Below are 23,486 nucleotides of genomic sequence, written 5' to 3' on the forward strand. Positions count from 1 at the left end.
GACCTGGTAGCAAGAGTTACCAAAACAAACAAACGAACAAACAAAAAGGAATAATAATTTGAAGCTGATAGCCACATGCCAGGCACTTTCTGCCCATAAAAAGGCCCTTTTCTTCAATGTTTTCATCAACTGTAACAAAAGAAGCAAGAAAAAAATAAACAAGTTGCTTCATATTGTAAGCCAATCAAATCCATCATGATGGCATCCAAGGAAGATGGCTGGTTGATGCTAATGAAAAAATTATTTTCTGGTAATGGGCCAAGGTTCATTTTCTTTTTTAAAATAAAGGTAGATATTTTAAAGCTGCTATGTCCTTTCAAAAATAGCCTTTACCTTCCCTTTATAATAATTTTAAAAGTTGAAATTTTAGCAAATTAGATATGCATATGCAAATTATATAAACATGCAAAACATCCTACACAATACTACTAATACACAGAGGGTTTTTTTTTCTTGCTTAAAGATACTAGAACAAACAATATTCTCCTAACATCAACTTTAATATTCAGAAAGCAACTATTATAAAAAGTCTGAACTAAAAGGATTAGTCTCCTTTTAATATGTCACAGAAAACTTAAAAGTTAAAAAACAATCAATTCTGAAATCAATTGTGAAGAAAGTCAGAAGACAGCAACCATTTTTTTGCCATTGATGTTCATCTGCAAATTTTAATATAAACATTTATTTGCAAATTAGCTAAATTTCACTTGTTCAATTTTAAATATATACACTCATTTTCTCAGTGGCTCAGATGGTTAAGAATCTGTCTGCAATGCAGGAGACCCAGGTTCGATCCCTGGGTTAGGAAGATCCCCTAGAGAAGGTAACAGCAACCCACTCCAGTATTCTTGCCTGGAGAAGCCCATGGACAGAGGAGCCTGGCAGACAATAGTCCATGGAATCACAGAGAGTCCAACACAACTGAGCAACTAACACTTTTACTTTTTAAATTTTTATATTTAATCTTTCACATTATGCTTTTTTCACTAATATCCTTGTAAGCAGAGAAATATCTCAGTAGAGAAAGCAGGAGTCATATAAACAACAACATGAACCAATATAAATTTTCTAAAATACTTTATATACTTTACTAATATTTCCTAGAAATAAAATATAAAAGACTATTAAAATCCTCTAATTTTACCAATAAACGGCTTATAAAAATTTGTTATATTCATTATTAATGATGTCAAAGTTTGGCATTATAACAGGTTTTCCTACCCCATCTGTTCAGTGACTTACATTTGGCGCTTAATATACTCTTTGAGCACTGCTTCTTCCACAGGATACACCTGCACACCTGTACCGTCATCATAGTAATACATCATACTGGCATTAGGCTCTGTTTGAAATGGTTGATCAGTCCTTTCATCATGTTCTCGATAACCATATGAATAATCAAAGTTCACTTGAAGTAGCAAAGAAAGAAAAATGATCACAGATTGAAAAAAAAAAACCAGTTACTATAAAGAAAAATCCAAAGTGAAGTTTCTCAAGGGTTAACAAATACAAAACCAGCTTTATTATCAGACAAAAATCAGTTGAAACACTATATGGTATAGTGGGAAGAACAGAGGATCTGTACATTTTTCAACGTTCATCTAAGTTAATAAAACAAAAATCATGTCTTACATCGAGGATTTCCTCTGCCCCGGCCTCTTCCTCGTCCTCGGCCTCGTCCTCTAAAGGAGCCTCGGATATTACCACCCTCACTTCTCACACTGGAAACTTCATCTTGATCATCTCTCTTTTCTCTTTCACGCCTCCAACCTTTTTTAAAATAAAAATATTTTTATATATTCCAGTTTGCAACTATGATTAACATCTTATAAAAATGTGGTAACCACCCCACCCCACTTTGTAACCAGTTATTAGTAACTGGTCATTCTTCAGAAAGATAGAAACTGAAGAGATTACACAGTAGTTTGTCAAAATCTCTGCCATAAAAGGGATATCTTATGTTGTTGTTCAGTCACTAAGTCATGTCTAACTCTTTCCAACCCTATGAACTGCAGCACATCAGGCTTCCATCACTATCTCCGTGAGTTTCCTCAAACTCATGTCCATTGAGTCAGTGATGCCCTCCAACCATCTCATCCTCTGATACAATAATAATAATAATAACTTATTAGAAGATATTCTAATAAGTAAAATAACATACTACAAAGATAATGACATCCTTTCCTAAAACTGTACTGTTAAAAATTCAGGAAGTTCCAAGGTAACTGAGTTTTATACAATACAAAACTCCAAAAGAAAAAAAAAAAGACAACTTGTTTTCACCCTAACAACTTATTTTGAGAAATATGAATTTTGAAGGAAACGATATTTCTATTTAAGTAAAAGACTTTTTTCTTTTAAGAAAAAAGGAAATGAAAACAAAAACTGAGAGAAGATATCAGAAGCACAATACACAAATTATATCCAGCATACATACAGAGCTCACAAATGTATCTCATGCACACGCACATTCTCACACATGCAGTGACTTAGATGGAAAAAATCATTAAAAGATTGGAAGGGCAAACAAGGAAATGTAAAGAGACAATAAAAAAAGATGCTCAGTGTTACTGGCCTTGAGAAATGCAAGTTAAGACAATCAAAGAGTATTTTCTAATCTGTACCAGTGTGAAAAATATTTTAAGGTCCTATAATATCAAACATTGACCAAGATAGAGAAGATAGAACTTTTGTATAATGCCAGAGTAAAAACAAATACATTTCAATTTTGAAAAACTGAAACAATGAAATCAATGTAAAGGTTTGTATACCCTAGAGACCAGGGTTTTTCACCCATGGCATTATTGACATTTTTGAATCAGATAACTTTCTAGTGTGGGGGCTATCCTGGGTACTGTAGGATGTCTTCATGTTATTCTTAGTTTCTACTCACTAAATACCAGTACCAAGATTTATAATTTTATATAAGTCATATTTTGTGGACAATTGAGTAAATATAACTATTAACTAGATTTTAGATGATATAAGGGAATTAGTGTTGATTTTCTTGGATGCTGCATTTTCTTGGGACATCAGTGCTCAAGTGTCACAATATCTGCAAGTTACTTTCAGACGATTCAGCAGATGAATTAAAGATAGCCAAATTACTAAATCTAGATGGTGATTAGACAGGTATTCGCTATACAATGCTTTCATAGGACAACATGCCTTAAAAATTATTAGACTCAGTAGAAGGGGCTTCCCTGGTGGATCAGTAAAAAATGCACTGGCCAATGTAGGGGACACAGGTTTGACCCCCAGTTCAGTATAAGTTTCTGCATGCTGTGGAGCAGCTAAGCCTATGCACCACCACTACTGAGCCTGCGCTCTAGAGCCCATGATCCACGTCAAGAGAAGTCACTGCAATGAGAAGCCCATGCGCCACAACTATAGAGAACTACCCCCCCACCACAACTAAAGTAAACTCACGCAATCAAGATTCAGCACAGCCGAAATTAAATTAAATATTATTAAAATAAAAAAAATTAAAAGATTTCAGTAGAAAACTACAAAACTAAATGCTCAGGGAATTCCCTGATGGTCCAGTAGTTAGGCCTCTGCACTTTCACTGCCAAGGGCACAGGTTCAATCTCTGGTCAGTGAACTAAGATCATGTTGTGTGGTACACCAAATATATGTATGTATGTATGTGTGTGTGTATCTGTGTAAGTGTATATATATGTGTGTGTGTGTGTATATATACATACACACATTTACCATACCACCTAGGAATCCCCTCCTAGATGTTTACGGGAAACAAAGACATATGCCCACAGAAAAGCTTGTATACAAATGATGGCAGCATTAGTCATAACAGCCAAAAACTAGAAACATGCCAAATATCCATGAACAGATGAATGGATAAAGGAGTATATCCATTCAACAGAAAACTGTTATGCAATAAAGAGGTAGAAATTACTGATATATAGAACAATACTGATGAATGTGAAAATCATTACACTGAGCAAAAAAAATACAAGAGGATATAATTTATATTGTATAGTTAAATTTATTCTGAAAAGGTAAATAAAATCTGATACAAAGTAAACTTAGACTTGACAGTAATTTCAGTGTAGTTTCTTTGATTATTAGTTCAGTAAAGTTGACTTTTTAAAGGATCCAGAAACAAACATAAGAGGTTCCCAAGAGCCAACTCTGGGACAATTTGAGCATTAAAATTAAACAATCATGGTAATGATTTCAACCACTGAAAATATAAGATGACTTTAGTCCACACCAATAATAACAGGGAGTTGTTTCTTACAGTGGAATGCCAATAAGAAATGCTGCAATAGCTAAATTAGCATTTGTAGCCATCATGGTTAATACCTCAGTCATGTAAGAATAAAAATCATCAGTGAAAACTAAAGTAAAAGTGAAAGTGAAGTTGCTCAGTCGTGTCCAACTCTTTGCGACCCCGTGGACTGTAGCACACCATGCTCCTCTGTCCATGGGATTTTCCATGCAAGAGTACTGGTGTGGGTTGCCATTTCCTTCTCCAGAGGATCTTCCCGACCCAGGGATTGAACCTAGGTCTCCCACATTGTAAGCAAGATGCTTTACCTTCTGAGCCACCAGGGAAGTATGAAAAAATGGGTATTCTCACATTCTCAAAGTCTCTGACCACAAATTACATATTAATCACCAAGGGAAAAAAGAGTATCTTTATCATAAAGAAACCTGGAGTACCTCATCTTAACCAAGTGCTCAAAGTTAGGATCACCAATAATAAGATACACCAATATTACATGTATTTTCAAGTTACACACTTGAAAGAAAATCATTTAACCTTTGCAGTATTCTTGCCAAAAACTCATAACCCAGTCATGAGGAAACATCAGAAAACATAACCCAATCATGAGGAGACATCAGAAAACCCCAAGTGAGGTACGGCATAGACACATAACTGTCCTATGTCCTTCAGAAAAAGATCATCATGAAAAGACAAAAGTAGAACTATCTCAAACTAACAGAGATGAAAGAGAAGACAAGTAAAAGCAACATGTGGTCACAGGTTAGATTCTGGGAAAGACAGAAAAACTGCAAAGGGCATTACTGAGAAATTCTATCTGTGGACAGACAGACTGTGTTACTGTTCTTATGATATAGACTCTTTAACTCTGAATAAGGGGCACAATATCTTCAACTTACTCTCAAATACTTTATATTGTATACATAGTTATTACAACAATGAGCATTAAGGCTAAATTAGTCATTTTTCTCTTAAAATGTTACTTACTTTGTGTGTCATTTCTCCTATTGTTATGTGATGATTTATTTGCTTCAGGTTGACATCTTGAGCTATTCCGGGACCCTGGTCTTTCTTGACTCTCTGGTCTTACATCTTCTAAGTGCAGTGGTACCCATCTGTGCTTATTAGCTTGAAGAAAACAAAATAAAATCATTTAAGGGCAATGCACAATTTTCATTAAAGCTTTGCAATTGTGAAAGGACTCTAAATTTTAATTAAGTAAATGAAAACTGTGAAGTTTTTAAAGCTCAAGTTAAAAGACAATGATAGAATATAACTGGAATTCTTTTGCTTTTAAATGAAATGCACACTCTTCCATTTAATTCTGACAAAGAAGTTATAAAAAGAATATTAAGTACACACACTACTTTCATCTAATACTTGATACTTAGGCTTCAGAACAGGGTACACCTGAAAATTATTTGAATATTGATTCAAAACACTTTTAGTTTAAAATAACTGCCTCAAATTTTAGTTTATCCAGTATAACTACTAATGAGCTTTTTCAAAATGCAGTTTAACTGCAAATCTAACTTCATTTGATAAATCTTTGTATTTTCCTAAGTTCTTCAGAGATAAAAGCAATTTGACATTTCTTGTTGACTAAATGATAGTGTAATTAATAGCTATAGTACAGTGAAATCTTTACCTATTCATGGATCGCACAGTTAAGGTTTCAAAATGTTCAGATTTCTGCCCAATACAATTTTCAACTAAAACAAAAAGATTCATGGGAAAAGGAAAAACTACCAAATTAATTAAGAGAATATTAGTGTATTAATTTCCTACAAATATGGCAAACTATGGACAGATAAGGCAAAGGGAATACAAAAGAATCTAAAAGTTCTCTAAAGTCTATACTCTAAATTCTAATGAGTATCAATGAGATTCTTTGAGGATAAATAAGCCCTTGTTTTAGGTTTCCCTGGTGATAAAGAATCCACCTGACAGTATAGGAGACACAAGAGATGGAGGTTTGATACCTGGGTTGGGAACATTACCTGGGTTGTGAAGGAAATAGCAACCCACTCTAGTATTCTTGCCTGAGAAATCTCATGGACAGAGGAGCCTGGCAGGCTACATTCCACGGAATCACAAAAGAGTCAGACACAACTTAGTGACTAACAACAAATAGCTTGTTTTAAAGATAAATGTGTGCTCTGTGTGTGTTTGTGCGCTCAGTCACTCAGTTGTGAAGAAATCCAAACTACTCACTGGTGACTATCAGCAATCAACTGATTAAATACGATTCTTCATTACTACAGCTCTCTTTAAATACTTAAAATCAAAATGAAGGGTATAAACAAACTAACCTCTTTTTCGTTGATTGCTTAACTGAGCCTCATCCTCACTGACATTTTCACCAGGACCATCTAATTTTGTTTCCCGGTTTTCTTTGCTTTCATTGTTAACACTTCTCTTTTCAACCTTGTCTTCTCTTTCTTTTCTATTTTGTGGCTTCTTATTTCCTTGACTGATGACACTCTGACACTGCAAAAGGTTTTACAGAGTTAAATTTTCATGAACATTTTCTCTAACATATTCCCAAATTTGTGGTAATACCTTACCTACATATCGTAAAACAAATGACAACTTTTATCAAAAATAAAAAACTACAAAAGACACTGTTAAGAGAAAAGTCAAGTGAAAGACAAGGAGAAAATAGTTACTAAGTATCTGATAAAAGGATTTGTATCCAAGATATATAATGAACTCTAAAATGCAGCAACAAGGAAACAATTAAAAAGTGGGCAAGGGTTAAACAGACGTTTCATCAAAAAGATATACTGATGGCAAATGTACATGAACATGTACTTGACATCAATAGAAAAGTGCAAAGTAAAACTACAATGTGATACCATCACACACCTACAGTAAGACTGACCACGTCAAGTATTAGGGAGAATATAGAGCAATTAGAATTCTCATACACTACTGGTGGAATAAAAAGTTTGGTAATTTAAAATTTTAAATAGCTACCATAAAATCCACCTATTCTACTCCCAAGAAAAATAAAAGCATATATCCTTGCAAATTGTGTACACTAATGTTTATATAGTAGCTTTATTCCTAACAGTCAAAAAACTGGAATCAACACAAACGTTCACCAGTAGGTGAATGGACAGTATTATATCCATTAATTGACTACTACTCAGTAAATAAGAACAAACTACTCATACATATAACATAAATAAAACTCAAAATAATTAAGCTAAATGAAAGCCAGGGGCAAAAAAAAATACATGCTGTATAACTCCACTTACATAAAACTGTAGTAAATACATTGTATATCAACTATACTCCAATAAAAAATTTTTTTTAAACTGGAGAAAGGGCAAATTAACTAAGTACAGCTTATCAGTGGTTGGGATAATGGTGTGGAGAGGGACATAACAGGGAAGAATTACAAATCAAGTTCACTATCCTGTTTGTGGAGAAAGTTTTACAGGTCAAAGGGTATCAGACTATACCCTTCATATACAGTTCATTATGTTGTTTAGTCATCAATTGTTTCATATATATTAAACTATACTCCGATATTACTGCACAAAATACAAACAACAAAATGTACAGTGTCAAATGAAACCATGGAACCAGATGACTATATACACTACTTCTTTAAAAAGAAAACCCTCTTTATTTATTATTATTTTTTTTTATTTGGCTATGGCTCCAACATGTGGGATCTTAGTTCCCCAACCAGGGATTGAACCCATGCCCCTGCCAGTGGAAGCATGGTCTTAACACCCGGACAGCTAGGGAAGGAACTAAAAAGCTTTTTGATAGACTATTTCAGAATATCTTTTTAGAACTTCTTTCATAGTTAAATCAGAAATCAATTTACTAAGACTTCCCTGGTGGTCCAGTGGTTAAGAATCACCCGCCAATGCAGAGGGCATGGGTTTAATTCCTGGTCCGGGAAGATTCCTCAGGCCTGGGGTCAACTAAGCCTGTGCACCACAACTGCTGTGCCTATGCTCTACCCCTGCTCACCATAACTAGAGAAAGCCCAACAGCAGCATAAAGATCCAACACAGTCATAAATAAATAAAGCAAACATAAAAATCTAAAACTGTTTTAAAAAATCCATATACTGAGCATCTTTTGATATGTTATACATATGTATGTATATATAAAGACTTAATACTTCAACACATTGGAAAAATTTTACTCAAACATATATAAAATAAATTTTGAAATACAAAACGGGCTTCAATTAGACATTACATTAAAAAATACTCTATTTGTAGGCATAACATGAAGTTGACATCCCAGTATACCCCAACCTTTCCAAATATATGGTCCTGAGAATACAACCAGAAGAAGGCAACAGGATGAAAGAAATCAAAGTATTTGAAAAATGGGTACTTTATCAATGTGATTCTCTAAATTTGAAGTAAAATAAAGTTGGCATGTGAAATGAGAATACTTTCCCTTTATTAAAAAAAAGGTTTTAAAAGAATACTCACTTCAGTGTTCACTAATTCACTTGGTGTTGGCCAGTTTGCCATATCGCTGAAATCACTAGCCTAAGAAGTAATAAAAGAAGTGTTATACAAATTAGGAATTTTTAAAATAGAAAAAGATTTTTCTAAAAGTAAATGTAACTTTTAAAATCATCTACATTCATCGATATGTAGACATTTGCCAAATTAATCCAAAACTTTCTCCCAACAACAGAACCCAGAAAGAACGCTTTGGTCTTATTAACAACGATTAACAACTTTGACTAAACTGATAGATGCAGGATAACATATGCATATGGAGATCTTGAAAAAGCTACAATTCTCTAGTATATTAACATCAAACATTAATGACAGAAGAGAAAAATACACAGTAATCTGAGGAGCTCCTTTCAGAATAGTCAAAAATTATTTATTGTCAAGTATACCTTATTGGATTTCTTTGTCTTGAGTTTTCCTGCTTTTATAATTTTGGGGGAACTGAGCTCTAAAAAAAAACAAAACAAAGAACTGGTTTTTATAACCGTATCACTTAAAATATTTGACAAAATAACAATTAAACCAATTTCAGTAAGTCAATGTAGTCATTATTTTCAACAAAATGCAAAGTTCTAAGACTCCAATTCCTAACAAGAAATCAACCACATTTCAAACATGGACTGAAAGTGGTCTTCAGTGTTCAAATAAAGAAGAAGAAAATATTAACAGCTTACTGAACTGACAGAACCAGTCCTTTCACTAACAGGTGTAACATGGAAAAATTAGAAATATAACACATTTTTGTAAAGTTGGTGAATCAATTCCCAATGGGATGTATTTTTCTATATACATTATATATATTGTTGCTGTTTAATTGCTAAGTAGTGTCTGACTCTGCAACCCCACGGGCTGTAGCCCTCCAGAGCCCTCCTCTGTCCATGTGGTTTCCCAGGCAAGAAAAATGGAATGGGTTACCATTTCCTTCTCCAGGGGATCTTCCCAACCAAGGGATCAAACCCTTATCTCCTGCACTGGCAGGTGGATTCTTTACCACTGAGCCACCAGGGAAGCCATATATTATATATATAATACATATATTTGTATATATAAATATATTCACATACATCAAGAAGCATCCAGAAAATAAGTCAGAAGACTTTAATTTGTCTTTGGAAAAACCAAAATAGCTTATCTCTAGAATCAAACCATAAAAAATAAAACAGATGTCTGTAAAAGCATGTGTAAGACTATCACAGTATCATCACCTGTCCCTATCTTGAATAAGAACACAATGAAGGTTAATAATAGTCTCCAAATGAAGCTTTAAAATGTCTTTTTCTCTAGCACGATGATTATCTAGTTAAACATGCCCTAAAGTAAATATTAAAGTTGAATAAACAGAAAACACAATAATTTAGTAAACAATGAACCCCATAAATCATGGCAATGACCAATTCAGAGTAAAATAAAATGATTTGAGTTAAAACCAGAAAAATTCAAATAAGATATTATGAAAGGAAGCTGGATGAAGGATGACGACATCCCCAGGGATGGGCACACAAGGAGTGTGAATATTGTAGAAATTATATTTCTAAAGCAGATAGTGAGTACATGGCTATTTGCTCTACACTTCCTTATACTTTAGGGACACAAGTAAATGTGTAAGTAAATGTCAGTCGCTCCGTCATGTTCCACTCTTTGTAACCCCATAGGCTGGTAGGCTGCAGACCATGGGGTCGCTAAGAGTTGGAAACGGGTGAGTGACTTCCCTTTCACTTTTCACTTTCATGCATTGGAGAAGGAAATGGCAACTCACTCCAGTGTTCTTGCCTGGAGAATCCCAGGGACGGAGGAGCCTGGTGGGCTGCTGTCTATGGGGTGGCACAGTGTTGGACATGACTGAAGCGACTTAGCAGCAGCAGCAGGCTGTAGCTCACCAGGCTCTTCTGTCCATGGAATTCTCCAAGCAAAGGTAGCCATTCCCTTCTCCAGGGAATCTTCCCAACCCAGGGATCAAACCTGGGTCCCCTGCACTGCAGGCAGATTCTTTACCATCTGAGCCACCAGGGAAGCATATTGTGTAGTCACTAAATCGTGTTCGACTGATTGCGACCCACGGACTGCAGCTAATCAGGCTCCTCTGTTCATGGGATTTTCCCAGGCAAGAATACTGGAGTTTGTTGTCACTGGGGAGCTTTCCAACCCAGGGATCCAACAGGCATACCCTACACTGGCAGGAGGATTCTTTACCGTTGAACCACAAGACTATTATTAACCTAATGAGCAATTCACTCTCAGGTCCAACTATCCTATTTCAACAATTCTCCACCACAATTATGAACTCAAAATTTTTCAGTAGCAAACACAGTACAGTTTCATTTTTAATATGACTACTTAGCACTGTTTTGAAAACCCTGGCAATTTTCAGCTTATCAATTATTTCATAACAAAAAATTCACAATTGCGCTTCCATTTATAAATAAATTCCCCTTCTCCAACTTGCTTCACCTCTTCTTAAAAAGTCTACAGAAACTACTACAGGGAAATGTATACATCATGTAAATATGCATAGGGATAAATACTTCATTAAGAAAAATGAGATGTAGAAAAAAATATGATGGACAGGTAGGACAAAAAGGGAAGCAGGAAAAAAATTGAACAAAAACAGTATTTGTCAAATATTATCTGGAATTTGACTAAGGTATATTCTATAAATAGCACATGTATTTTATGAAAGTTACACAGTGTCAAACATTTGAAAGACTTTTCCCTCAGCCAAGTAAAAACACATTCTAAAATATTGCTAAGTCAAGTAAACTATTGCCTGGTGGTTACAAAACACAGCCTTACACAAACTATTTGATGTAATGGGAAGTAGTTAGGGATAAGCCACAAAAGTGAGTTTTATTACAAATCAAGAAGACATTAATAATCACAAAATTAAGGTCAGAAATTTAAAAATTATTCTGACCACATAAACTTTTAAACTTCAGTATTAAATGACAAGTTATTTACAAACAAAAATATTTGAACGTAAGTTAATAATCATTTTGATTTAAAAATCAACATGGTGCCATACCCTACACAGACACTGATTATAACCTCTGGCTAAAAGAAGTTGGGGAGGTAACCTAATACTGTAAATCAACTATACTTCAAAAAAAAAAAAGTTGGAGGTAACTCCCTGGCGATTCAGTGGTTAGCACACAGTTCTCTAACTGCCAGAGGCCTGAGTTCAAACCGTGATTTGGGAACAAAAGATTCCGCAAGCCAAGCAGGGCAGGCAGGAAGGAAGAATCTTGATCTTTATTTCTTCACACATTTAAAAATAAAAGGAAGAGAGATTTTTACTTCAACCAATTATTTTGTTTAAATTTTAATCTCTCAACTTTAACTCTTCCTCAGGTAATATATGGGAAAATAGGCCACATTTAACTCTGTGCCCTCAATAATTCTGACATTTTATTGACAAGAGTATCTTTAAGTACACATTGTAATTTGGATATATAGTTTACCAATATGGTAGTTTATTTTCATCAAAAGATATTTGACAAATTATGCTGGCCACTGTGGCTGGATACTCTGGGATAGGAAAGAGGGATTTCTTAATACTGGTTACCAAGTGGCACTTATAGTTAATTTACTTTTTTAAAAGGAAGACTGTCCTGGAACATTCCTGTTCCCAAGTCACAATTGTTTCCACAGAAACAATGTTTCCTGATTAGTAAGTTTAGGAAAAGAACTGACTTGCAAAGCCAGCACCTTTCCCCTCCTTCCTTTGGGAGCTAGCTGTCCACAAAAAGTAATAAGCATTCTGGTCTGCTCCTTCATGCTATCAACCACACAGGGTAGACTACCCAACAGAGGCAGAAAGGGAACACGCAGTTGTGCAACGCCAACTGTGAATACATTTGTCTAATTCCCAAATTCAACATAAGGAAGTCCTTTGTGCTGCTCTCTTAGACCACCTCATCAACCCACTCTTTTTTCAGTTAAAAGAATGACATGAGCTTTAAAAAAACAAATCTGAATAAAAGATAAACACGATTCAAAAACGAAATAGCAGTGGCCAAACATGAAATGGCACTAAGAAATTTGAGTGAAAACAATTTTCACCTATTATTCTGACAAAAAAGAAAATGCCAAGCGTTGGGAACCCTGTATAAATGGACATTTCTCTCATGCTGTTGGAATGAATATGAAGTAGTAGAATCTTTCAAGGATAATCTGTCATTTAAAATGTATATACTATTTTTGGAATGTCCTGCCAATCCAGTAGTTAGGACTCTGCTCTCACTACCAAGGGCCTGGGTTCAATCTCTGGTGGGGGAACTAAATAAAACCCCCAAGCCACATGGCAAAATAGTAATACTACTACATATATATATATATATATATATATATATATACACACACACACACACACACATATATATATATATCCTTTTAAAAGATAAGCAACAAGGACCTACTGTATAGCACTGGGAACTGTACTCAATGTTTTATGATAACTTATATGAAAAAATAATCTGAAAAAGAAAGAATATACATTCTGAATCACTTTGAGGTACACCTGAAACTAACACAACACTGTAAATCAACTGGAATCCAATAAAGTTTTTAAAAATTAAATTAATAAAATGCATACACATTTTAATGAAAAAATTCCATTTCTTAGAAATTATCTGAGAATCAAGACAAGATACAAAGATGTCTGTATAAAATTTTCATTGTAGGGATTTCTGGCGGGCTAGTGGTTAAGACTCCATGCTTTCACTGCAGGGGACGTGGGTTCAACTGGTCTGGAAACTAAGATCCTGCTTACCGAGCAGCACAGCCAAAAAAATATGTTCATTGTAGCAGGTAAAGGGCTTCCTAGGTGGCTCAGTGGTAAAGAATCTGGCTGCCAATGCAAGAGACACAGGAAACACAGGTTTGATCCATGGGTTGGAAGATCCACCGGACTTCATTAAAACAAATAACCTCTAGGAAGTTCCCTAGATAACTGTATTTAAATAGATATCCTCTAGGGAGGTCCCTGGTAGCCTATAGTTAGGATTCATGGCTTTCACTGCCGTCACTGCTCTAGAAAACTGTTCCAGAGATCTCACAAGCTGTGTGACATAGCCAAAAAATAAATATGTAACTCCTATATTCAACAATATAGTAGTTATAGTATTGGTACATTTATAAAAAATAATGCAAAACTTAAGAAATAAGAAAAATCTGTATGTATTAATACACCAGATTCTACATATAATTTTATACACACATATAGAACATGTAAAACAAGACCAAGAAAATATTTTCATATTCCCATGTTCCAAACAAAATGGAGGAAGCTGTTCTCCCAGTATGTCATTAGATAAAAATCTAAGACTGAAAAAGAAAGCCAACCTAAAAATTTAGAAATATAGAAACTTTAATTAAAAATTTTCAGACAGATGAAGCCTAAGAAATTTAAGCTCCAATATATATATACATACACTGTATATATATATATATATACACACACACACATATGTATATGTGTATATACATATGTATATGTATCTAACATACACACACACATATACATACATGCCTCCAAGTATATACGTATATATAAACAAGTACATGATCTTCATATATCCATTTTTCAATTATTGGTGAGCCAAAATACAACTTTGAATATTACTGTAATATCTTAATCTATAAGGAAACAATTCCTGATAAGAAAACAATTCATTTGAAAAGCTTGGATAGTGAGAACAAAAAAATTCAACATGATAGGTGATTTTACTCTAATTTTCATGACCATAATCTTTAGCAAAGTTTTAATTAAGAAAAGGCATTGACAGTTATCAATCATTAATCACATGGTTTTATTATATTTAAGGGAGAAATGTCATCAAATGCCATTTTATTACAGTAAATGAGTACCTTAAAAAAATATGTAAAAAAGCCTACTTACTTCTCAGACTCTAAAATTGAGACTCAGTCTGTAGTCACTTTAGAGAACAACCTGTCAACAAATACACTGTGACCTAACAATTCCACATAGCTATCCTAGAGTAAATTAGACAGTATATAAGAGAAATGCATAAAGATGTTTGAAACAACCAGGACGTTGATTAATGGGAAAATGGCTAAACTGACCACATCAGTTATAACTGACCACTTCTCTGCAATTTTTTAAAGTTTAGACTAAAAAGCATCAACTTTATCACAGGAAAAAAATTTTATAAAAAGTATGTAGATGGTAGTTAACTAAATATATGATGATCATTTTGCAATGTTGTTTAGTTGCTAATTTGTGTCCAACTCTTTTGCAACCCCATGAACCGTAGCTTGACAGGCAGCTTTGTCCATGGGATTTTCCAGGCAAGAATACTGGAGTGGGTTGCCTTTTCCTTCTCTGCAGGAATGCTAAGTCGCTTCAGTCGTGTCCAACTCTGTGGGACCCCATGGACTGTAGCACACCAGGCTCCTCTGTCCATGAGATTCTCCAGGCAAGAACACTACAGTGGGTTGCCATTTCCTTCTCCAGGGTATCTTCCCTACCCAGGGATCGAACCTGTGCCTCTGAAGTCTCCTGCACTGGAGGCAGGTTCTTTACCACTAGCATCATCTTGATTTTCTTGACCCAGGGATCGAACCCGCATCCCCTGCATTGGCAGGTGGATTCTTTACCACTAAGCCACCAGAGAAGTCCACAATATGTATATGCAAATCTGAATCACACACCTGAAACTACTGTTAATATAATTTAAAAACTCACTGTAAAGAAAAATAAAAGGATCAGGTAAAATTTTAAATTGAGAAAAGTCTAAATGCACATACAAAACACTGTATTTGGAAATAATTTCACAGAAAGGTCTGAAAGGATATTCAATAAACTGGTAACGTGACCATTTTTCTTTTTGAAGGGAACAGCAAATTTCTGTGTTTATAAAAACATTTATGTATAACTTATATAACTTAAGTAAAACGTTATTGGATTTACAGTAAGCTTATTTGAGGTTTCTGGGAAACACACTTGGAGAAAAGGTTGATGGGGTCAAGAAGACTAAAGATGAAAAAGAAAAAAATAATTTTTTGTATTGTGACCCAACCTCTCAGCATGAAGGATAGTTCCCCAACCAGGGATTGAACCAGGCCCTCTGCGGTGAAAGAGCCAAATCCTAACCACTAGGTCACCAGGCAAGCCCCCAAATCAATATTTTTGTGAGTAAAAATTAAATTTAGAAAGCTGGTTTTTAATATGCAAAATATAACCATGGGTACAAGGTAAGTGACTCATAAATCCCATACTGTAACTTTAGTAAAGGTCTTCAAAATAAGTAAAATACTTTAAACATGGATCGGGGAACAATTCTTTCTAGTCTCCTGACAAGAACTTAAGACCACAATGATACTATTCTAGGCTCTCTTGTGGGCCAGGCTTTGGCTGAAAAGAGGTTCTTATCTGGATTACCAGAAACACCAATACACAAGCCAGAACCATTCCCAAAGTGAAGGAAAGTGTGTCACAGGGCTGAAGAACTCCTCACTTGCAATTCAGTTAGAACTCCAGGTTCTAACAAAAAAAATCATGACTACAAGTCCAGAAATACTTTGCTACATTTCCTATGTTTCTATCTCTGGTAGTAAACTTTCTGGCAAAAATTTTATGGATGGAATTCTGGTACTTTATTAAGTGAGTGATAGTAAATTCTGGTTTGGCTAGGAAAAACGTAAGTTTAATTCTGATATTATAGCATAATTAATATCCTCTTTCCCTCTCATGAATCTCTTGGTTTATAGGATAAATCACATAGGCTTCCAACGAAAAAGATTTATTGTACTAATTTAACACTCCCCTAAGTTTGCACCTATTCTGGACTCTGAACCATAAAGGGCATCTGTCTGCTCCTATATCATTATTCTTGAAGTTGCAAATTTACTCAGGAAAATAGAAAGCTGGCAGATTTAGGTTACAGAAGGCCCTCTGGTATTAAGAAATGAAAGAAAATATATCCACTTCATTCATTTACAAGGCCCAGAAATCTTGCCAAAAGTCAACTAGCTAGATAGTAGTTTAGTCTGGTCTAGAATGCAAATTGTGCATTTCTACTCCACAAACTCTTATCTAAGTTACCTAGACAGAGTTTTTCAATTTCGAACAGAAGTTGCATAGAAGTACAGAGTCAGTGTTGAGGATAGACTATAAAGTTACTACAGCACTCTAAGTATAAAGAACAGTATTCCTGCAGGTACCGAATAGATTCCAAGAATAGAAATGTTGCCTACAGAGAAACATTGGCAAAATTAAAGTCCCTATGAACCACACCTGGTTCATCAGCAGATGCTTAATCTGCAACAAAGATTAAAGTCCCTAATGAAGGCACCTGCAGGCTAATTATATTAAACTGTTAAATATTTTAGCAAGGTAATCTCCAATTAAAATTTGAGTCTTAAAACCTGTCAAATTGTAAAATCAAGAGGTGTTTTTTTTTTTTGGTAGATCACTGACTATAATGTATAATATGTGTAAGTCTCAAAGTAGGGAGGTGAGACAGACATTAAGATTCACTAAAGTTTTCAAATTAAGACTTTTGTTCCCTTCACTTAGTAACAGTGGTAAACAAATAGAGCTTTGCAGCTAGGAGAGAATGGTGGCAAGTTTAAATTTAGAGAAAAAATTCTGAGTAGATTTTTTTGTGTTAAGGTTTATCAAATGATCATTTAAAGACCATCAAACCTCTGATGTAAAATAACTGTTTGTTTAAAGTTATACTTTAAACTATTTGTTTAAAGTTCTGCAGCATTAAAAAATGATTACTACTGTGCAAACCAACTAACACTTATCTCCCTCTATTGGAGTTCCTTAGAAGAAATGTTACTATAGCTGCAATATGTGTCTATAACTATCACCTTATATTTGACCATTCCTTAGTCTCATTTGATCCTCACAACCCTGTAAACACGCTTGAATTGTCCCTGTTTCACTGTTAACCTTTAAGAAGAGCAAACACTTGTAAGTAAACAGCTGTAATTTCTATATGAGAAGTTTAACTTAACTACAACTTAGACAGCAAAACTAGTTTGTCTTCGTTTTATTTGGGATATCTATTTAACTTAAAAAAACCCTGAAGTTGTTATAACCAAAATAAATCTCTAGGGAACACAGGGCATTGGTCAGCATTAAATTCAGTGGCACAATCTTACCTCCTCTAGGAAGGACAGGTAACTGAATGTTTGTTGTTATATAGTCGCTAAGTTGTATCCGACTCTTTGCGACCCATGGACTGCAGCCAATCAGGCTCCTCTGTCCATGAGATTTCCCAGTCAAGAATACTGGAGTGGGTTGTCATTTCCTTCTCCAGGGGATCTTTCCGGCCCAGGGATCCAACAGGCATACCCTACATTGGCAGAAGGATTCTTGACCGTTGAACCATAAGACTACTATGACTACTATTCACCTAATGAGCAATTCACTCTCTGGTCAACTACCCTATTTCAACAATTTTCCACCACAATTATGAACTCAAAACTTTTTACTAACAACTGCAGTATAGTGTCTCATTTTTAATATGACTTAGCACCGTTTTGAAAACCCTGACAATTTTCAGCTTATCAATTATTTCATAATAAAAATTCACAACCACGCTTCCATTTATAAATAAATCCCCCGTCCGACTTGCTTCACCTCTTCTCAAAAAGTCTACAGAAACTTCTGTAGGATGAACTGAACATCTTCCTCAAGTCAGCTTTCCCAAGTCACTACCACGTGGGGGCAAGACAAAACTGAGGCAGTGCCAGCGGAGTGGCTCAGCTCCATCGCTCCCGCCGTGCCCCCACTAGTCAAGGAGAACCCGAGGTCCCACCTCTTCCTGTCGCTCCCTTCCCAGATGTCCATTTATGTAAATAGGCAGAATGAATGACACCTTGGAACGAAACACCTCCGACTGACAGGGCAAGGAGCCCTGCCCCTGCCCCTCCCCCAGCCCCGCGGAGCCTTGGTCGCCACGAGTCGCCCCTGCACACACCCTCCCGGTGCCCACCGCAGAGGAGCCACAGACCTGCCTCCAAGGTTTCCAGTGGGAGCAACGGCAGAGGCCCCGTCCCAGCGGGGGACAGGTGCTGAGGAGGCTTTCTGGTCCAGGGATTCTCCTTCGGCGGCGGCGGCGGCGGCTGCAGCTTTTCCTCAGAGCTGGCCGCTGCCTCCTCCTCCCGGGCGTTCTCGGCCGGCGGGTCCCGCGGCAGCGGTCGCGGCGGCTCCCCGCCAAAGGGGCCCCCTGGCCCGCGCGCCTTGTGCGCCAGGTGCAGCGCCAGGGGCTTCACAGGCACCGCCGCCTGAGGCACGCTGTGTCCCAGCACCGGCGCCGGCGACGGCTCACCCCGCGCCCCCGCGCTGGTGGCGGTCGCGGCCCTCTCCTCCCTCGCCGCCTCCTTGCCCTCCCGTTCGACCGGGGCTAGCTGCTCGGCCTGCCGGCTCGCCGCGGCCGCCAGCGACTCCCTCTCAGCTGCTGCCGCGGGAGGCTCCTCCCGAGGGTGAGCGGCGGGCACTGGAACGCGAGCAGACATGGTCCCCCTGCCCCAGCCGCCCCAGCCAGGGGGGGCCCGGGGCAAGGGAGCCCGGCTGCCCGTCGCTCCGCCGGGACACCGACTGGCTCTGGCCTGAGGAAGAGAACCCGAGAACCCGGCCGCCGTCGCCACGGCCGCCCGCGTTGGGTGAGGAGGCCGTGCAGCTCTCGGCGTGCCGCCCCTCCCCGCGTCGAACGGGGCGCTAACCGCCCGTCGGCCCAGCCTGCCTCAGCGGCGCTAGCCCCGAGCCTGCCAACACGCGCCGGGCGTCGCAGCCGCAGCCGCGTGCCCTCACCCGGCGCGGGCTGAGGCAAAAGCACCGCAAGCCGAGGCTTGAGGACCTCTAGCAGAATCGGAGAGGCGCGCGCTACCTCTGCCGGTAACTGCTCTCGGGGGCGGAGGCGGGGCCGGGAAAGGGGGCGGTCCGAGAGGACGGAGCGGGGGCGGGGCCTCCCGGAGGAGCGTGACGTGGCTACTCACCGGCTCCGGACCTCGCCAGGCCGCCGCCCGCGGTGGGTGACTGACGAGCCCGCCTGGGTGCCGCCCTGCTTGAGGGCCGGCCCCGCCCCAGCGGCCAGCCGAGGGGAAAGGAGGGCGAACAGGGCGATTCCCCGGCTCCCGGGCCACGGCGGCCCTTGCTACGGGCACAGGGGCGGGGCGCGCACCAGGCCTCTGTGACTCGCAACGGGCTTGCGCCTCGCTCGGCCGGCTATGAGGGAGGGGCGGGGCGCCCGACGCACGTGGCTCTGGGCAGCCGGGGGCTGGGGTCGCTTTACCCCGGGCCCTGAAGACCAGTTCCCTCGGGGTGAAGTGGGTAATCTGGGCGGCCGACCCCGGGCGGCTCCCGAATGGGCCTCAGGGTCCCTCCTCCACCACCGGGCCAATTTGCTCCCCTCGTCCGTCGCTTCGCCCGGTGAAAAGATTTCCCCTGGCGTTTTCAGGCACTGTGGTCACCTGTGATCTTGAGTCACGTCAAAAATAAAAAACTGTAATTTATAGGTAACTTTAAGAAACCTTTGCCCCGGGACCAGAATTAGTGCATTTCCCCGCCCTTATTCCCACCCACAATCCGAAATTTTTTAAGTGCTTAGGAGTAAAACAGATTAATACTAAGCCGGCTTAAAAAAAAATAAAAGTTACAGGTTTTGTCTGTGTCTTTTAAAAAAAAATTTTTAAGTGTTTCAGGTGTACAGCAGACGGGTTCAGTTATATATATTCTTTTTCAAATTATTTTCCATTATAGCTTGTTACAAGATATGGAATATAGTTCCCTGTGCTATATGTTAGGTTCTTTTTTGTTTATTTGGGGTTGTGTTAGGTCTTTCTTGCTGCGAGGGGTACTGCTTTTCTAGTTCCAATGATCAGGTTTCTCACTTCATGGCTTCTCTTGTTGCAGGAGCACAGGCTCTAGGGCTCCAGGGCTTCGTAGTTGCGGCTCCGACACTAAGGCACAGGCTCAATAGTTGTGGACCATGGGTTTAGTTGCTGGGCATTTATGGGGTCTTCCCTGACCAGGGATCTAACACATGTCATCTGCATTAACTGGCGGATTCTTTACCAGTGAGCCGCCAGGGAAGCACTGTTTGTTTTTATACAAGGTTTTGTTTTGCTTTGCTTTGTAGAGAACCGTTGTTTATGAATTAACCCGTAGTCCAAATACTTTTTCATGGAATGGATATATGTTCAGTTCAGTTCAGTCGCTCAGTCGTGTCCGACTCTCTGCGACCCCATGAATCGAGGCGCCAGGCCTCCCTGTCCACCAACTCCGGAGTTTACTCAAACTCATGTGCATCGAGTCGGTGATGCCATCCAGCCATCTCATCCTCTGTCGTCCCCTTCTCCTCCTGCCCCTATCCCTCCCAGCATCAGAGTCTTTTCCATTGAGTCTCCTTGGACTGCAAAGAGATCCAACCAGTCCATTCTATCAGTCCTGGGTGTTCTTTGGAAGGACTGATGCTAAAGCTGAAACTCCAATACTTTGGCCACCTCATGTGAAGAGTTGACTCATTGGAAAAGACTCTGATGCTGGGAGGGATTGGGGACAGGAGGAGAAGGGAATGACAGAGAATGAGATGGCTGGATGGCATCACCGACTCGATGGACATGAGTTTGGGTGAACTCCTGGAGTTGGTGATGGACAGGGAGGCCTAGTGTGCTGCAATTCATGGGGTCGCAAACAGTTGGACATGACTGAGTGACTGAACTGAAGCAACCTTATAAACCTTTTTCCAGTCATTGTTCTTTAGTTGCTAAGTCGTGTTTGACTCTTTCGTGATCCCATGGCTTGTAGCCAGCCATGCTCTTCTGCGTATGGGATTTCCTAGGCAAGAATACTGGAGTGGGTTACCATTTCCTTCTCCAGGGACTCTCCCCGACCCCAGGATAGAACCTGCATCTCTTGCATGGCAGGTGGATTCTTTACCTTTGAGCTATCAGGAAAGCCCGTTTCCAATTAAATAAGTCATTGTACGTCCACCTTAAAGTGTGTTTCCAGAGAGGCACCATCTTTACTGGGCTTCCCAGGTGGTGCTAGCGGTAAAGAACCTGCTTGCCAATGCAGGAGATGTAAGAGAGAGATATAGGTTGGATCCCTGGGTCAGGAGGATCCCCTGAAGGAGGAAATAGCAACCCACTTCAGTATTCTTATCTGGAGACTCCCATGGACAGAGGAGCCTGGCAGGCTACACTTCATAGGGTCACAAAGAATCGGACAGGACTGAAGCAACTTAGCACGCACCATCTTCACTTACTCTTATCGGTGAAGCCTTATGCTTTTACCTATCAACTAGGTGATCTTCCTGTTATAATCAGCCTTTTGGAATTTCCCCAGGTACTTCTTCAGTCTCTTTTACAAAAGCCTGTTAAAATGGTATCTGTTCTCAGTTTAGTCGCTCAGTCAGATCCAACTCTGCACCCCATGGACTGCCACAAACCAGGCTTCCCTGGCCTTCACCAACTCCCAGAGTTTGCTCAAACTCATGACCATCGACTTGATGATGCCATCCAACCATCTCATCCTCTGTCATCCCTTCTCTTCCTGCCTTCATTCTTTCCCAGCATCAAGGTCTTTTCCAGTGAATCAGCTCTTCACATCAGGTGGCCAAAGTATTGGAGCTTCAGATTCAGCATCAGTCCTTCTAATGAATATTCAGGACTGATTTCCTTTAGGATTGACCAGTTTGATCTCCTTGTAGTCCAAAGGACTCTCAAGTCTTCTCCAACCACAGTTTGAAAGCATCAGTTCTTTGGTGCTCACCCTTCTTTATGTTCGAACTCTCACATCCATACATGACTACTGGAAAAACCATAGTTTTGACTAGACAGACCTTTGTCAGCAAAGTAATGTCTCTGCTTTATAATATGCTATCTAGATTTGTCATAGTTTTTCTTTCCAGGAGCAAGCATCTTTTAATTTTATGGCTGCAGTCACCATCTGCTGTGATTTTGAAGCCCAAGAAAATAAAGTCTAACACAGTTTCCATTGTTTCACCATCTATTTGCCATGAAGTGATGGGGCCAGATGCCATGATCTTTGTTTTTCGAATGTTGAGTTTTAAGCCAGCTTCCTCACTCTCCTCTTTCACTTTCATCAAGAGACTCTTTAGTTCTTCTTTGCTTTCTGCCATAAGGCTGGTATCATCTGCGTATCTGAGGTTATTGATATTTCTCCCGGCTATCTTGATTCTAGCTTGTGCTTCATCCAGCCCAGCATTTTTCATGATATACTCTACATATAAGTTAAATAAACAGAATGACAATATACAGCCTTGACATACTCCTTTCCCAGTCTGAAACCAGTCTGTTGTTCCATGTCCAGTTCTAATTGTTGCTTCCTAACCTGCATACAGATTTCTCATGAGGCAGGTAAGGTAGTCTGATATTCCATCTCTTTAAGAATTTTCCACAGCTTTTTGTGATCCATACAGTCAAAGGCTTTGGTGTAGTTAATAAAGCAGAAGTAGTTGTCTTTCTGGAGCTCTCTTGCTTTTTCGATGATCCAACGGATGTTGGCAATTTGATCTCTGATTTCTCTGCCTTTTCTAAATCCAGCTTGAATATCTGCAATTTCTTGCTTCACATTGTGTTGAAGATAATTTTGAGCATTACTTTACTAGTGTGTGAGATAAGTGCAATTGTGCAGTAGTTTAAACATTCTTTGGCATTGCCCTTCTTTGGGGTTGGAATGAAAATGGACCTTTTCCAGTCCTCTGGCCACTGTTGAGTTTTCCAAATTTGCTGGCACA

General features: G+C 38.8%; 1 protein-coding gene across 6 annotated transcripts in view; it reads right to left on the reverse strand.

Annotated features, from left to right (window-relative positions):
• Positions 1-19,633, reverse strand: part of LARP1B (La ribonucleoprotein 1B) — a 126,210-nt gene extending 106,577 nt beyond the window's left edge. For 4 of the 6 annotated variants that reach the window (XM_027956279.3, XM_060401023.1, XM_004017256.6 and 1 more), the window contains exons 1-7: positions 18,738-19,633; positions 9,144-9,202; positions 8,722-8,781; positions 6,565-6,742; positions 5,240-5,380; positions 1,633-1,770; positions 1,243-1,408 (exon numbers count right to left, since the gene is read on the reverse strand). In XM_027956279.3, coding sequence (XP_027812080.2) covers positions 1,243-1,408; positions 1,633-1,770; positions 5,240-5,380; positions 6,565-6,742; positions 8,722-8,781; positions 9,144-9,202; positions 18,738-19,242 — 1,247 coding nt within the window. In that variant the 5' untranslated portion in view covers positions 19,243-19,633. Of the gene's footprint in view, positions 1-1,242; positions 1,409-1,632; positions 1,771-5,239; positions 5,381-6,564; positions 6,743-8,721; positions 8,782-9,143; positions 9,203-17,883; positions 18,522-18,737 lie in introns of those variants that run through there. The other 2 variants (XM_027956280.3, XM_060401024.1) reach the window with 2 other exon arrangements.
• Positions 19,634-23,486: the final 3,853 nt, after the last annotated feature.

Source organism: Ovis aries, chromosome 17, assembly GCF_016772045.2.
Source record: "Ovis aries strain OAR_USU_Benz2616 breed Rambouillet chromosome 17, ARS-UI_Ramb_v3.0, whole genome shotgun sequence".
NCBI classification, from domain to species: Eukaryota; Metazoa; Chordata; class Mammalia; order Artiodactyla; family Bovidae; genus Ovis; species Ovis aries.